Source organism: Schistocerca serialis, chromosome 1, assembly GCF_023864345.2.
Source record: "Schistocerca serialis cubense isolate TAMUIC-IGC-003099 chromosome 1, iqSchSeri2.2, whole genome shotgun sequence".
NCBI classification, from domain to species: domain Eukaryota; kingdom Metazoa; phylum Arthropoda; class Insecta; order Orthoptera; family Acrididae; genus Schistocerca; species Schistocerca serialis.
Window position 1 is genome coordinate 609,708,116 of NC_064638.1, and position 17,794 is coordinate 609,725,909.

General features: G+C 40.4%; 1 protein-coding gene across 6 annotated transcripts in view; it reads left to right on the forward strand.

Moving 5' to 3' along the window:
• The window catches only part of LOC126477766 (pantothenate kinase 3), a 166,714-nt gene that overhangs the window by 97,186 nt on the left and 51,734 nt on the right, over window positions 1–17,794 (forward strand). For 3 of the 6 annotated variants that reach the window (XM_050103643.1, XM_050103644.1, XM_050103646.1), the window contains 2 exons: window positions 1,770–1,971; window positions 11,141–11,319. In XM_050103643.1, the coding sequence (XP_049959600.1) occupies window positions 1,839–1,971; window positions 11,141–11,319 (312 nt within the window). In that variant the 5' untranslated portion in view covers window positions 1,770–1,838. Of the gene's footprint in view, window positions 1–1,430; window positions 1,607–1,769; window positions 1,972–11,140; window positions 11,320–17,794 lie in introns of all 6 variants that reach the window. The other 3 variants (XM_050103649.1, XM_050103648.1, XM_050103647.1) reach the window with 2 other exon arrangements.

Below are 17,794 nucleotides of genomic sequence, written 5' to 3' on the forward strand. Positions count from 1 at the left end.
CAGGTGACGACACTAGCTGTGGAGGGTATATAAGGTGTGTCACATGGATGCAGAAAACAGTGCAGTCATTGCCATAATGCGGAAATGCAGTGATGTACCTGAAGTCCAGAAGAGGAAAGTCATTGGGTTTTGGGCCAATGGTGGAAACCTTTCCGAAACAGCTAAGTTTGTAAACTGTCTGCATGCCACTGTGGTTAAAGCATACTGCGCAGGACAAAATGACGCTATCCGAAACCAGCACCAAGGCCATCATAGTGCACAACAGGCCAAAGCTGACAGAGGTGAATGACAGCTGCGGAGATGTGTACATGTGAAGATGTGCAACTATTTTTGAGCAAACGACCTCCCAGATGAACCAAGGAGCTATCAACAGCATCTCCTCAATGGTGGTTCAGCGTCTGTTTCTATGGACCTCCACTGAGTGGTGATAGGTGGCCTTTTCGGATGTATCACATTTTATGCTACATCAGACAGATAGCTGTTGATGTGTATGGCATGAAACCAAACACTCTGCAGCCAGGAGGGAGTGTTATGGTCTGGGGAATGTTTTTGTGGCATTCCCTGGGTGATTTCATCTTTCTGGAAGGCACAACGGATCAACAAAGTATGCATCTATCCCTTGGGGGGCGGGGGGCCAGCATGTCAACTCATACACACTCTGTATTCCTTCAGCGTGATGGCATCTACCAGCAGTGCAATGAGTCTCACAGCTTACAAAGTACGTGCATGGCTTGAAGAGCTCCAGGGTGGGTTTACTATACTCACCTGGCCCCAGACTTCCTGAATTTAAACCCAATCTAAAATGTGTGGGACCATCTTGACTGGATTTTCAACTGAGGTACCTAGCGCAGTTGGGTACAGCACTTGAGTCAACATGGCTCCACATCCCAGTCGATACCTTGCAGAACCTCATTGGCACTCTTTCTGCACATCTTGTGTCGCAAAAGACTTTTTCAAGGTGATGACATTAATGTGACTGGACATTGTATTTTGGTACTGAATTTGTAACCGTTGGATGTTAATTATTTGTGGGTACATTATATTATGGGCGGTTGTCTTAAATTGCCACCAGAGAGCTTCAACATTTTTGTTTCCTACTGTATTGGAATTAAAGTTGTGCAATAGCCAGCTGACCTGTATGTTGCCTGAGGTTTAGGGTAGTTTGGAATATGATACTGTGATTGTTAATTTGTGAAGCTAATGAATGCAATGTGACAAACTATATTTTGGGAGGATGGTTTTTGTGACAAGCTTATCAGTGGTGTAGTCTGAAATCTGGGTTAGCTTGTAAGGTCATAGGTTGATTGTGAGCTGGCAAAGACAATGAATACTTTGTATTATTTGTATTGTAATTTTGTCCACTAAGTAATTTTATTTGTTATGGCGAATATCCTGTGAACTTTTGGGATTATGTTTACAATGTTTTTCAGATTTTTGTGGTTGTATTCATGTCAGAATTTCACACAATCGCTTCATCTCATCGCTATCAAACATGTCGTCTCCTTTCTGCCCTCCTATTGGATGCTTATATCCAACAGATGACCCACCCCTTTGTTTCCTCATTGCAGCTCATCGCAAGTGCTACCAACATAGATTCTCAAAACACGTAAGTAATGGTGTTGTCCCTGTTCTAGATCATTACCATACCTAATGTTCATTTCATAGGACACACTATCTGAGTTCATTTCGTATGTGTTGTTTTCAAAAAGAAAAAAAAAAGTCCTGTTTTGCATGCTGGATGTACCAAAATTTGCATGTGAATGTTTCAGACACACCTGTAATCCAGACAGAGTTCTTTCCCAGTGTTGTGTCCTTAATCAAAAAAATCTGCTGGTTACATGGGACCACACAGCTGTAAGAACTGCCTGCGTGGCCGTATTATGGCTGATACAAACAAAAGCAAATTTGTAGAAAATGGATTATCTAATGATGTAACACAGAATGGATTTGAGGATATTGATGGAATACCTTGTAAGTCGAGTCTTTTGATTTACTATAGACATTTTTAGTATAACTTCTTCATTGATGATTGTGCTATTATGAAAAGCTGCTATAGTTTATTCGTATCAGTATGCAAAAGATGCCTAAGGGCTTCAGGCAACTTAACTCCCAAATTTCATTGGTGGTTTAGTGTAAATTATTTATCTGATGTATTTCTAAGAATGGATTGCCATATCAGAATGATCAGTTACAGTGATTCTGACACTGTTCACATAGAATTTCCATCACTTCAGCTCAATGGAAGTTTTCTTTGGGGAAACCTAAGAAGGGAATATTATTTTAATTAAAAAATTACCATTGTTAACTTTAAAGATAAATTGTGACTGATGAATAAAACCTTTACGTGAAGCTTCATGTTACATAAATATTTGTCAATAAAGTATGATGCTATTGAGGAAGACATATGCTGGTTCCTTTAAAACTAGTTTTAGCAGATAACTGTTTTTATTATTGTAACTACACTGCTGGGTTGGGGAGTGCACACTGATTTTGTTCCGATGATGGCATATGCCATCTGTGGGATAGTATATGTACTGAATGGTTTCTGCATTGTCCACCAACAGACAGCATAGTGGCATAGCTACCAGAGGCTGCCCATTAATAGGGAATGCTCACAGCCAGAAGGCTCAGTGTGGCACGGACATGTGAAACAAGGAGACAACCTTGCCACAAAGGCGCACTCATGCAACCAACTGAGCAAGTTTGAAAGGGGCCAAATTGTGGCTTCTCAAGTAGCGGGATGGTCCTTTCAAAGAATTCCCACACAATTTGGACATGCTGTGTCAGTTGTGCAACAACATTGGTATCAGTATTCTTGTGAACATTCTCACACCTGTAAACGAGGTTCTGGATTTCTGCACAGCACAGATACATGCCAAGAACATCATATAGTAAGGGCAGCAGTGGCAGATCTTACAACTACCATGGCACAGATAAGAGCCCTTGCGAGCCCAGACATGCCAACATGAACTTTGCAAACCAGTTGTTAATAGTGGGACTAAGAGCACTCACACCTCTAGCCTGTCTTCCACTTATGCCACAGCATCAATGTGCACAGCTCAGCTGATGCCGTCAGAGGATCACTGGTAAAATGAAATAGTGTGCCATAGTCTTTAGTGATGAAATCAGATTCTGCCAGCATGCAGGTGATGGTCGTCTCCGCATACAGCATAGACCTGGTGCGCACTGTCTCTTAGAGTGCATTCATACAAGACACTCTGGCTTTGGCCCTACCCCAGGCCTTATGGTATGGGGTGCAATAAGGTACAACTTTCTTGCAACAGGAAGGTAATGTGTTCTTCCAGCAGGATAATGCTTGCCCACACACTGCCTGTAAAACTCAACATGCTCTCAAAGACATGCAGCAACTTCCCTGTGGGCAGCACAATCTCCAAATAGTCTACAATTGAGCACATGTGGGATATGAGGCGGCAAGGAGTGACTCGTGTGGCTTGCCAATTAAGAACTCTGACAGAACTATGTGAACAGGTCAAGCTAACATGGAGTAACATATCTGAGGACAGTGTTCACCATTGGTACGATCTTCAGGATGATGGAGCCATTGCCTGCATTGCCGCCCGTGGAAGCTGCACCACGCACTAATATGGGTGTTTCAGAATGGGTCAATATTTCGTGCATTAGAACTGCTTGTGCTATTGACCTGTAAATGTAATCATTTAATGTACTCTGTACAAACTGTTGCAACATTAAATATTGAGTCAATTGGAAACCTGTAAAAGAGGGTACTAATTTTTCTTCCGGCAGTGTATTTGATTTACTGTGACTTAGGCTTACCATTGATCATTCATGAATATTTTTCAGAGTGAATGGCAAACCTCTCTCTCCTCTCCATTTCTAGTGTAATATAATCCCATATCGAGTTGCCATTCAATGCGGTTAATAATATCTTCTGTGTCAGTTACTTCTCTTGATATTCTGAATATAAATGAGTTTTTTCAGATGAATGTATCGCTTTTGAGGCAGGTGGCTCACTGCAGACTCAACAAGTGAGGGGGGAGGGTGGATTCAGAGGGCTGCATTAGTTTGTTATTGATATTGTATATTTTGTTTTCTTCTGTAGTCTAGTTGCCAAAACATCATCTACCATAGCATCTTCCTTTTATTTATTTGTGCCCTTTTTTTTGTCAGTGTAGCCCCTCAGCTCTTAACACTTAACAGTTTAGTAACTTTTCTGAAATAAGTAAATAAATAAATACTAAAGAACTTTTGTTACTGTACCTAATTGTCAGTGTTAGATGACTCATTCCTTAGTTACTACTGCATGTCATTCCCAGTGTTTGACATCTCCTACTGCAACTGGAAAGGGGTATACACTGAACTTCATGAGGTGTACTGATACATGCTTTTGTTGGTCCACCATGTCATTTTGTCCTCAAACCAGTGTTTGATTTTGGATTCCTGGTGATGACAGCTTAATACGAAAATTGACATCTGTTCAGATGAAATTTTTTAATTGCTTTTGCTGTGAATTTTGTGTGAAAATGAGATTGATAAGTCTCTTGTGAAAACATGACGTCAATAGTTTGGTAACGATAGTAACGTGAATTTTGATCCGCCTGGATAGCTGCGTTTGGCAACAGAAAGTGCATCCTGCCATCCTGTATCACTAACGTTTTGAAAGAATTTTGTGCTGTTTGACTGTAAATTACTATTCATTTATTTCGCACAGGCATGATTTCAGCTTTACAGCTGTTCTGAAGTTCAACATGAAAAGTCATTTTTGAAATAACATATGACTGGGCATGTAAAGCAGTTGTCATATTACGGGATATGAGTGAATATCAAAGATACCATTTCAGCCTTATTATGTATCTTTAATATTTAGTCTTACACTGTGATATGACGACTGGTTTATAAGACCAGGTATACATTATTTCAATGATGATATGTCATTTAAGCCTGTCGGACTCTAATAACGTTTCCACTTACACTTGAGAAAGGCTATAAAGCTGAATCATGATTGCGTAAAATAAATGAATAGTAATTTATAGTCAAATGGTGGAAATTTCTTTTAAAAAGTTCACGTGACTGTGGTCCCCCATGAAGGAAATATCAGCTCTACACTAAGACCACCAAATGTAAAAATTAACATACTGATTCTGTGAAGATACAAAATTAAGTTCAAGAAAAGAAGACAATAATAATATTGATCTTAATTCTCTTTAAGTGTTCTTTTGGGATAAGTAATTAATTCTGCATGGATTTGTGACAATAAGATGTTGGTACCTGCTGATGAATAGTGAACTATTCAAGTGTAGTGCGCGTTTAATCCATATCAGTGATCTCATTTGCAATCATCATTGAATTCAGAATCTACATTACTTTTCACCGTCAGTAGACAAAATATATGGTCCCATGTCTTGGTGAGATGAAATTTACTATCTTTATTTGCCATATTTGGTCAAATTCTGTTTTGTGAGTTCCGTAAGAAAGAAATCCCAGAAATGTAAGGATTGTTTCTGTCCTCTTAACTTCACTTGTGTGATATTTATTGCTCAAAGTGATGTCTTCCATTTACTGTGTGCTTCTGGGGAAAACACAATTTGCCTAGTCATTTCATGAGCATTAGTTACTTATTATTGAAAAGATTAAGAGAAATGGCATGAGTCAAATGCATAAAAAGTTTGTAGGGTCTTGATGCAGTTTGAACATTGTATTTGTCCCCCTAAGCAAGGATAAAACAGTACTGCACTTACTGTTAATTCAAGACAATTATTTGACATTATGCTGAGTTAGTCTCTTACATCATGAGATTCATTTGTAAGAAACTCTACCATAATGCCAGGACAGTGATGAGGGATAATCACGTTAATTTATTGTAAATGAACCCAGCTGCTCCTCTGAGTTTTCTTTTTTTCTTTGTGTAAGTTCAGGAAGCTAATAATCTCCAGATATTTTTCTTTGATGCCCCTTTACTTTTTTGTTCGTTACTGAACCCATTTCCTGTTCCATTCAAAAGTGGTACTGGGAAGGAAATGTCAATATCTCTCTGTACATGTTTGAATTTTTGTTTTGGATTGGTGCATAAGTTTGTAGCATATTCTTAGCAGATACACATAACAGAGACTTTAGTCATCAATAATGTATTCTTGTTCATTATTTATAACAGTCTGCCAACACTGGAATAACTTTTCGATTCTGTGATTGTAGAAATCACATTGTTTTGAGTGAAGAACTTGTCGAGACACATTCACAGCACATTTTCATCTGCAAAAGAAGTTCCTTGAAGGTTATTCAATAGAGTTCAAAAGGTGAAGATCTGAGGTCACAAGATCAGGTGAATAAGGTTGGTGTGGAATAGCTTCCCAACTCAACTCCTATATAGTGTTTTTTGTCAGTTTAGCAGAATGTGTGGCGGGCATTATTGCATAGTAATATTACTTCTTGCAGTCTTCCTGCTCGTTATTGTTATATTACATCTGCAAGAAATTCATAGTACACTGCACCACAGCTGTTCCACCAGATGCATAATATTATCTTTCGTGGATGCAGGCAGGTCTTTGTATGGAGAGATGTTGCTTTGTTTGGGCTCAACCTGTCCATTGTTTTCCTTACGTTAACATAAAGACTTCATTTCTCATCACTAGTAATGATACAGAAGATCGGTAATGTTCACGAGCCAATTGATGGTGAGCAAGCAGAGCCGCACAGTGGCCACCTGCTAATTTTTGTGATTTTGGCTTAGAGCATGCAGTATCCATACATCAAGTTTTTGGATCTTCTCCATTGCATGAAAATGTTGCATGATGGCAGAATGACCACAGTTGATCACATTTGCCAGTTCTTGAGTACACGGACTTAGATCCTTGCAGATTAATACGACTGAATGATCCTCGTCAAACCTCGAAGGTCTTCCTGAACGTGGAGAGTCACTAATGTCAAAATGGTCCACTTTAAATGAGAAAACCATTTTCTTGCCATGCCCTGTCCAATGACATTATCCTCATACATTGCCAAAATATTTCTGGCTGCCTCTGTTGCTGTCACCCCTCTATTGAATTCAAACAGAACAGTATGTTGGAAATGTTCAGATTTCTCCACTTGGCACTCCATTTTCTAGTGTCCACAGCTCCACTCACTACCTCCAAATGACAAAGTGACAATATGTAAGCTCAAATAGCAAGTGAACCATAAATAAAAAATGACTCTCGACAAATACACATGTAGCAACCAGAATATCAACATGCAAAAGAGAAACGCTACAAACTTATGCACTAGCCTAATATTTTTACTTCCGTGGTCATTACGGGAGATGTAACTTGGAGAAAGTAATATTTATGTTTCCTCTTATTGGAGCATGGATTCTTGGAACCTTGAAATGAGGCTCTTCACAATACACAGTCTCTTTCCTACAGCATCTTTGATTACAACTTGTTGAGAATTGCTGGGATGCTATTGTACTGACTAAACAATCCCATGATGAAAAAGAAAGCTCTTCTATGAATCTTCTCTATTTTATCAGTTAATGCAATTTAATAAATGTGAAGACAAATCTTTATGAACTGATATTTTGTTAAAAGGTCAGGACTTGAGCGGTGCGGTAGGCACAACTTTTCCTGTTGCAATAAAAATTATTGCACATACACTATCCAGTCACATTAATGTGACCAATGCCTATGTTTGATGTCAGTGTGCAATAACTACTCACATATGGCAGGTGGCAGCATTAGTATTCGAGGGTATACAAAGCTTTTTGGGGGATGCGGAATACAGAAAAATTGTCATAATATGGAGACAGAGTGATTTCCCTGACGCTCAAAAGGACATGATCATTGGCTTTTGGACCAAGGGTGAAAGCATTTCTGAAAAAGTTTGTAAACTGTTTGCTTGCTGCCATGGTTAAAGTATATTGTGCACTGCAAAATGGTACTATCCAAAATCAGAGCTGAGGCAGTCGGGCTGCACCATAGGCCATGGATGACAGGGTTGAGTAAAGGCTGCGCAAATGTATAAGGGCAAATAGTCATGCACCTGTTGAGCAGCTGACTGCTCAGATGAAATCAAGGGGCTACCAACAGTGTCTCCTCAACAACCGTTCAATGAACATTGCTGCGCATGGACCTCCACAGCAGATGCCTGGTTAATGTATCAGGGGTGACAAAGGCTAGAATTTGTATGCCAGTGCTGCAACTGGACGTCCATTGGGTGGTGACAGGCGATCTTTTCAGATGAATCACATTTTGTGCTCCAATGGACAAATGGCTGTTGGTTTTTATGGTGTGAAACATGTGAAAGCAAGTGCCCTGCAAGTGTTGTGGTCTGGAGGATGTTTTTGTGGAATTCTGTGGGTGATATCATCCTTCTGGAAGGCACAGTGGATCAACACAAGTATGCATCTATACATGGGGACCATGGCCACCTCTATGTGTATTTTATTCTTCATCACAATGGCACTACCAACAGGAAAATGCAACATGTCACAGAACTTGCAGCATACATGTTTAGTTTGAAGAGCATCAGGATGTGTTTACTGTACTCCCCTGGCCACCAAACTCCCTGGATTTAAACCCAATCGAGGATCTGTAGGACCACCTTGCCCGGGCTCTTATGCTGTGGCTCCTCAACTGAAGAACTAAATGCAGGCTTCACACCCTGTCGATACTTTCCAGAAACTCAGTGACACTCTTCCTGCACTAATTTCAGTGGTCCACACTGCAAAAAGTGGATATTCAGGCTTTTGACAGAGGCCACTTTAATGTGACTGGACAGTATACAATATATGCTGTCATGTGACCAGTTTCAATTTTAATAAGTCATCTTCACTCTGTATGAACAAGTTAATTAAGTAATTTAACTGAATCAGCAATAGCTGTTGTTGCTCTATTTGATACAGGGTCTAAAGCTTCAATTTGTGCTTGCTGATCTCCAGTCAGTGTAAGTTAGATGCAGGCATTGCTCCAAGTAAATGTCATGTAAAAACTGTTTACAATAGAGAGTTGGTGAGCCAGTGTTGTCTTTTCAAACTTTAAGTGATGGGTAGCATAATTGTCATCCTTGTCACCATCTACTCAGCTTTTACGACACTGTTACTTTTTTTTTTTTAATGGCTCTTTGTTTCTTTCTCCCTGCAAAATATTTTCATTACTGGTGGTAGTTTAGATGATATTTGGTACTCATATGTACAAATGAAATAGTGGATGAAATATGTGTGTTTCATAATTTTATCAAACTGCACAAATTTCCACACAAAATAAAATTTGTTTTCTTTGAACAGCAATTTAATGTGCACTGAATTTTATTGTATGGCCCTTATCTACATATTGCTTTTCAGTCCTGGAGATTTTATTGGCAACATAGCAAACAGTTGTTTTGGTAATGTACAGGGTGTGCAAAATAAAACTGGCCCAGAAAATATTTGTGAGACTGATGTGGAACTGACCTTTTTTAATGAACAGGAGAACCGCCCATCAAATAAAATGCTGGGAACCGCGACTTTGATGCACTAAACGCTTGCTGTCTCGAGTCTACACATGTGCATCTCCTTCAGGCTCTGTCCTGAGTTCTTCTTTGCGCCATTACATTTGAGTGTGTGAGAGGAGCAGATGTGTTTACTGACCAGATCAAAGCAATACAAAATTATATTTAGTGACAAAACAGTGTGTGTTTGTTGAGTGTTATACAAAGTACAGTTGGTGAAAAACAAGTGTGGAATTGTTTGTGCAAGAGCTTAAAAATGCAAGTGTTTTGGTAAATCAACCAGCAAAGTTTGCAGTGCAAAACTTAGTGGTAAAATGGCATGAAATGCATTCTGAACCCAATAAAAATCATAATTATCTGAAGAGAGTTCAAACACCAGAAAACATTGCTCAAGTGAAGAAAACCAGGAACACAGTTTGAATCTCAGCACCATTTATTTTTTAAAGTGGTGAATTAAGAGATGGTCATATCAAAACATTATCAGGAAGGATCTGCATCTGTATTCTTACAATTTTCTTGTTGTACACAAGTTAAAGTGTTTTGTTAAATTTTTGAGTGTTGAGCTCTACTGGTAGTTCCCGAGTGAAATGGAATCATTTTTATATTTCTTCAGAATAGGCCTGGTTCAGCCTTTTGGGGTATTTGAACTCACAGAACAAGCACCATTGTGCATCAGAAAATCCCCATATGTACTTTGAAGAGCCTTTGCATAATCTCAAGGTTGGTGTTTGATGTGCGATGTCTATCATCCGCATTGTAACATGATTCTTTCACCAACCTATTAATGGCAACTGCTGTGTGCAGAAACCGTTGAATCTGTTTGTGGATCAACTCATTTAAGATGAATGGCTTTATGGATATTTTCAGCATGACCGAGCAACAGTGAACGTCACCTTGACAACCTTATCACAAGCACATGGGGTGTTCAGTGAGTTGAGTACAAACAGCAGAAGCACTGCAATCTCCTGGCCACCTCAACTGCCTGAGATCTCTCCCTGTAATTTTTATGTGTGAGGCAAATTGAAGAGTCAGGTGTACCCAAATAATCCTTGCACACTGAAAGAGCTACAGCAGAACATTGAAAATGCTGTTGCTAATATCCTCAGGCAGAGCTGCTACACATCTCTCACAGTTTGATAAATTGAACACAGGACTGACATCAGTTATGGCCATTTGCAGCATCTTGTCGCCACTTTTACTTTGGCCAACCTGTATTATTTAATGAATTTCTGTTACAAGATCATTATGAGGTTAAGTTATTTTCATTAACCAATGTTTCCTTGTGAGAAGCATTTCAGATGCTTCATTAAAATCCTAACAGTAATTTACTTTATAATTGCAGTGATAAAAATTAATAGAAATCTTAAAATTTAGTCACTTCTGAGTATACAGATGTTCATGAAGCCACTTATCGTAGACAGTACACTCTGATAAATCTTATTTCCACATGCCCTGTTGCTGTTCTGTAGAAGTTTCAGAATGGCTCTTGCTTATTTTTTCAGATGAAAATAGTAGTTAGAATTTGCAGTTTCATTTTACATTTCATTGACAGTTATGTCAACTATTCACTTTACGTTCTTGTTCAGCAATTATTGTTTTGTTTTTGATTATGTTGCATATTGTATGTGAATGTTTTTTTTAATGTAAATATATGTCGATTGGACAGACACTCATTACATGTCCTGCACTTCTTTTATTTAAGCTATGCCGTGGTTTGGGATGGACATTGGTGGGACACTTTCAAAGTTAGTATATTTTGAGCCAAAGGATATCACACCAGATGAAGCTGATGCCGAAGTTGAAGCATTAAAGAATATCCGAAGATATCTCACTAAGAATTCTGCTTATGGGAAGACTGGGCACAGAGATACCCATTTGCAAGTAAGTACTGCTTTGATCTTCTTTTTTCCGTGTTGAGCTCCTGTGCATTAATATGTTAAAGGAAAGAAATCTCCAAATTCATTGAAGATGCAATATAAATGTTATCATTTATTCCAGAACTCGATTGTCTGTCTTCTGATCATGCTTTGGTGATAACTTCATACACATGCCACATGACACATACAGCATGCCTGGATACTGTCATCAAATATCATATCATTATCAAAATGTCACTTACATCAGATGTCATCCTACGTAAAATGCAGACAAATTCCTAAAATAGCAACTGCAACTTGTATGACAGTCGGACGTCTTTCCAACAGCATGTTGTATTTTCGATTATGCCACCATTTGTGTTATGTCACCTCCCAGTACACTATATAGACAAGTGTACATTGTTTATTCAAGGAATGCCAGCACCGGTTCCCAAAGTAGTATTTGATTGTATATAGTATTTATTATGTATTTCCATTTGTTCTTGTAATATGTTATCCCTGGATGGATGTGATGACTACCATACACAGCACAGTTCTTGTTGGTCATAGGAATTTCTGTATGACTTAACACAAGTTGACAAGTTATATATAGTCAGGCCATTGGAACAACGCCCCTGACACATTACACACGTGAAGTGCATCGTGTGGAGAGGACACTTTGGTGCCAATCTGAGGTGTGGATTGCATAAACATTGCCATGGTGATCGACCCATGTTGTCACCTTTACAGCTTGAGGCCATGCGTGTTTGTCCGATGGTTGTCTGACACAGAACAACAGCAAATAGCCACATAGTAGCATTGAAAACATTGCAACCAGCTGTCTAGGACATTCTTTCAGTGGCTCAACTAGAAGTAAGTTTAGATTAGATGAGATCCAATTTTCGTGTTGTTGATCCAAAACTGGAATGATTCTTGTGGGTGTAGAACATGTCAGAAAGTATAACATGAAACCATTGCATATTTCAATATAATACTCACTTCCCTGATCATTTGTCAGGAGATTGTCAAAACGTGTATAAATTACAGTAAACTGGAACTGTTAATATGACAGAATTAATACATTGTCAGAATGAAATGTAGTCATGCACTATTAATAAATTTATCATTAACAAAATACCTAATCTGACTTGACCAATGTGACCAAGTACTGTCAGAACAGAAGTCTTAACAGACGTTTTTACTTCAGCTGGTCTAACCGTCCCCGTTAAGATATTTGTCTATAGAGTAGGAGGAGTTGCCTACCAAAAATTCTTTCAAACTCTGTTTAAACTGTGCATTATCTAAAATAAAGTTTTTAATGGTTGCTGGCAATTTATTGAAACTGTGTCTTCCTGAACATTAGATCCCTTTTTGGACCAAGGGAGGTGGTTTTATGTTTCTTATTGCTAGTATTGATCCTATGTATTGAGCTATTGTTTGGAAATAGACACACATTACTCACAACAAATTTCATTAAGGAATAAATGTACTGAGATGCATCGGTTAGAACACCCACTGCTGGTAGCACAATAGACACATAGATGTGATTCAGTTAATGTAAATTGTCAGAATGTTTAAAATTAATCACGTACAATATTTAAAGTTCTGAACGTACCATGGCATTATCTTTCTGTGAAGAAGATATTGACTGGCTGCTAAACTAAGCTTCTGAATTATCTTGGGAATTATCTTGGGAATTTGTCACCGTATAGAGTAGGATAAACATAGTCATGTGTAGGGACTGTGGTTGTTGTGAGCGGACGCAAGGAGAATTGGCCACTCTTCGGGGGCAGGTGGAGGCTTTGTCTGTTAGGCTCATCGAGCTCGAGGCGCAGGCGTCGGCTCGTAGTGGCGTTGGGGCAACTGTGGTGAGACCTATGCCTACTTCGGTGGCCTTGGAATCACATGGAACCCCTGATGTCGCTGCGTCTTCCGGCAGTGAGCATCTTACCGGTCAGCCATCACTCCAGGGTGAATGGCGGACAGTGGTGGGCTCGCGCGTGCCTGGCCGAAAGGCGAAGGTGGGATCTGGCCGCGTGGCAGCTGCCTTACCCCTTTCCAACAGGTACGGGGTGCTTCCTAGTGGTGATGACATCGTTTCCGAGCCACCACAGGGTGCCTCGCCTGTTGGGCCAGTGGCCGATTCTCCGGCAAGGTCCCGACAGTCACAGAGGGCGGGCCTATTAGTTATAGGGAGCTCCAATGTTAGGCGGGTTATGGAGCCCCTCAGGAAAATAGCGGGTAGGTCGGGGAAGAATGCCAGTGTGCACTCGGTGTGCTTGCCGGGGGGTCTCGTCCGTAATGTGGAGGAGGCCCTTCCGGCAGCTATTGAACGCACTGGGTGTGACCGGCTGCAGATAGTAGCACATGTCGGAACGAATGACGCCTGCCGCTTGGGTTCTGAGGCCATCCTTGGTTCCTTCCGGCGGCTGGCTGATTTGGTGAAGACAACCAGCATCGCACGCGGAGTGCAAGCTGAGCTTAATATCTGCAGCATAGTGCCCAGAGTCGATCGCGGTCCTCTGGTTTGGAGCCGTGTGGAGGGTCTAAACCAGAGGCTCAGACGACTCTGCGACTATAATGGTTGCAAATTCATCGACCTCCGTTATTGGGTGGAGAACTGTAGGGCCCCCCTAGACAGGTCAGGCGTGCACTACACACCGGAAGCAGCTACTAGGGTAGCAGAGTACGTGTGGCGTGCACATGGGGGTTTTTTAGGTTAGAGGGACCCCCCCTTGGGCGAAACGATAAAATACCTGACGGCTTACCAGAGAGGACATTATCATCGTTGATAAAGAATGTCCGTCCTCAGAGACCAAAAACAGGAAAAGTTAACGTAATATTGGTAAACTGCAGGAGTATCCAGGGCAAGGTTCCTGAATTAGTATCTCTTATTGAAGGAAATAGTGCGCATATAGTATTAGGAACGGAAAGTTGGTTAAAACCGGAAGTGAACAGTAACGAAATCCTAGACACAGAATGGAATATATACCGCAAGGATAGGATAAACGCCAATGGTGGAGGAGTATTTATAGCAGTAAAGAATTCAATAATATCCAGTGAAGTTATTAGCGAATGCGAATGTGAAATAATCTGGGTTAAGTTAAGTATCAAAGGTGGGTCAGATATGATAGTCGGATGCTTCTATAGACCACCTGCATCAGCAACCGTAGTAGTTGAGCGCCTCAGAGAGAACCTGCAGAACGTCGTGAAGAAGTTTTGTGATCATACTATTGTAATAGGGGGAGACTTCAATCTACCAGGTATAGAATGGGATAGTCACACAATCAGAACTGGAGCCAGGGACAGAGACTCTTGTGACATTATCCTGACTGCCTTGTCCGAGAATTACTTCGAGCAGATAGTTAGAGAACCAACTCGTGAAGCTAACGTTTTAGACCTCATAGCAACAAATAGACCGGAACTTTTCGACTCCGTGAATGTAGAAGAGGGTATCAGTGATCATAAGTCAGTGGTTGCATCAATGACTACAAGTGTAATAAGAAATGCCAAGAAAGGAAGGAAAATATATTTGCTTAACAAGAGTGATAGGGCACAAATCGCAGAATATCTGAGTGACCACCATCAAACGTTCATTTCTGAGGAAGAGGATGTGGAACAAAAATGGAAAAAATTCAGAAACATCGTCCAGTACGCCTTAGATAAGTTCGTACCGACTAAGGTCCAAAGCGAGGGGAAAGATCCACCGTGGTATAACAATCATGTACGAAAGGTACTACGGAAACAAAGAAAGCTTCATCATAGGTTTAAGAGTAGTCGAATCATAGCTGATAAGGAAAAGCTGAACGAAGCGAAAAAGAGCGTAAAGAGAGCAATGAGAGAAGCATTCAACGAATTCGAACATAAAACATTGGCAAACAATCTAAACAAGAACCCTAAAAAGTTTTGGTCATATGTAAAATCGGTAAGCGGATCTAAATCCCCTATTCAGTCACTCGTTGACCACGATGGCACCGAAACAGAGGACGACCGAAGAAAGGCAGAAATACTGAATTCAGTGTTCCGAAACTGTTTCACTGCGGAAAATCGTAACACGGTCCCTGACTTCAGCCGTCGCACGGACGCCAAAATGGAAAATATTGAAATAAACGATATCGGAATTGAAAAACAACTGCTATCACTTAGTAGCGGAAAAGCATCCGGACCAGACGAGATACCCTTAAGATTCTACAGTGATTATGCTAAAGAACTTGCCCCCTTTCTATCAGCAATTTATCGTAGATCGCTGGAAGAACGTAAAGTACCTAGAGACTGGAAGAAAGCGCAGGTCATTCCCATTTTCAAGAAGGGTCATAAATCAGATGCGAATAATTATAGGCCTATTTCGCTTACGTCAATCTGTTGTAGAATAATGGAACATGTTTTGTGTTCTCGTATTATGACGTTCTTAGATAATACAAATCTCCTTCATCATAACCAACATGGATTCCGCAAACAGAGATCATGTGAAACTCAGCTCGCCCTATTTGCCCAAGAAATTCACAGTGCCGTAGACACTGGCGAGCAGATTGATGCCGTATTCCTGGACTTCAGGAAGGCATTTGATACGGTTCCGCACTTACGTTTAGTGAAAAAAATACGAGCTTACGGAATATCGGACCAGGTTTGTGATTGGATTCAGGATTTCCTAGAAGATAGAACACAACATGTCATTCTTAACGGTTCAAAATCTGCAGATGTAGAGGTAATTTCGGGAGTACCGCAGGGAAGCGTGATAGGACCTTTATTGTTTACAATATACATAAATGACTTAGTTGACAACATCGGTAGCTCCGTGAGGCTATTTGCAGATGACACGGTTGTCTACAAGAAAGTAGCAACATCAGAAGACTCGTACGTACTCCAGGAGGACCTGCAGAGGATTAATGCATGGTGCGACAGCTGGCAGCTTTCCCTAAACGTAGATAAATGTAATATAATGCGCATACATAGGGGCAGAAATCCATTCCAGTACGATTATGCCATAGGTGGTAAATCATTGGAAGCGGTAACGACCGTAAAATACTTAGGAGTTACTATCCGGAGCGATCTGAAGTGGAATGATCACATAAAACAAATAGTGGGAAAAGCAGGCGCCAGGTTGAGATTCATAGGAAGAATTCTAAGAAAATGTGACTCATCGACGAAAGAAGTAGCTTACAAAACGCTTGTTCGTCCGATTCTTGAGTATTGCTCATCAGTATGGGACCCTTACCAGGTTGGATTAATAGAAGAGATAGACATGATCCAGCGAAAAGCAGCGCGATTCGTCATGGGGACATTTAGTCAGCGCGAGAGCGTTACGGAGATGCTGAACAAGCTCCAGTGGCGGACACTTCAAGAAAGGCGTTACGCAATACGGAGAGGTTTATTATCGAAATTACGAGAGAGCACATTCCGGGAAGAGATGGGAAACATATTACTACCGCCCACATATATCTCGCGTAATGATCACAACGAAAAGATCCGAGAAATTAGAGCAAATACGGAGACTTACAAGCAGTCGTTCTTTCCACGCACAATTCGTGAATGGAACAGGGAAGGGGGGATCAGATAGTGGTACAATAAGTACCCTCCGCCACACACCGTAAGGTGGCTCGCGGAGTATAGATGTAGATGTAGATGAAGATGACAAATTAATTTGTGAAACTGGTAAAGGGCATTGCAGAAGCATCAGATTTCACCCGTTTCCTTTGACCCATGACATTATGAAAATGGCGAAATGGTGGGCGGGAGTGGCTACTTCTAGTGTATACAACATGAAAACAATGAAATCACTACATACACGTGCTAACAAAAATAAAAATGACACAATAATGTCTCACTCCTAAAATAAAATGAAACTAACAGGACAGCTGCGGAAAATTGGGGGTTTAGGACGGGGACAAGCTAAATAGACAACAATAAAAAAACACCACACCATCCCAAAAAAATAATATAAACAAAGAAATTAAATTACAGCATTCTGCTACACCAACAAAACCACAGGAAGCAGACATTTCCTTTGAGCTATATAGCTCTGCCGCAGCTATCAGTACCAAAAAACCAGCACCTTCAACTCCGGAAAGTGGAACCAAATCCCCAACAACTGAAAAACCCAAATACCATGAAAATCCCAACAACTCAAAAACCAAAGACCCCACGTCCACTACATCAATTAAAACACAAGTGACCTACCATAAACATACAACAAATGAAACATTACAATTACCATAGAATAAAACTAAAACAAAAGTTACTTACCAACAAAAACCTGTGGCAAAACCACATAAGTTGTCCACCCCACACACACACACACACGCGCGCACACGCACACACACACACACACACACACACACACACACACACACACACACACACATATATTCACACATGCCAGCAATGCTACATATACATGTCCATGTTGTTGCCACAAACATGACACCTAACATACTCGGCAATAAGATGGCACATCTCCAGAAATTGTATATCGGATGCCTTATCATCACTCATCTCTGAAT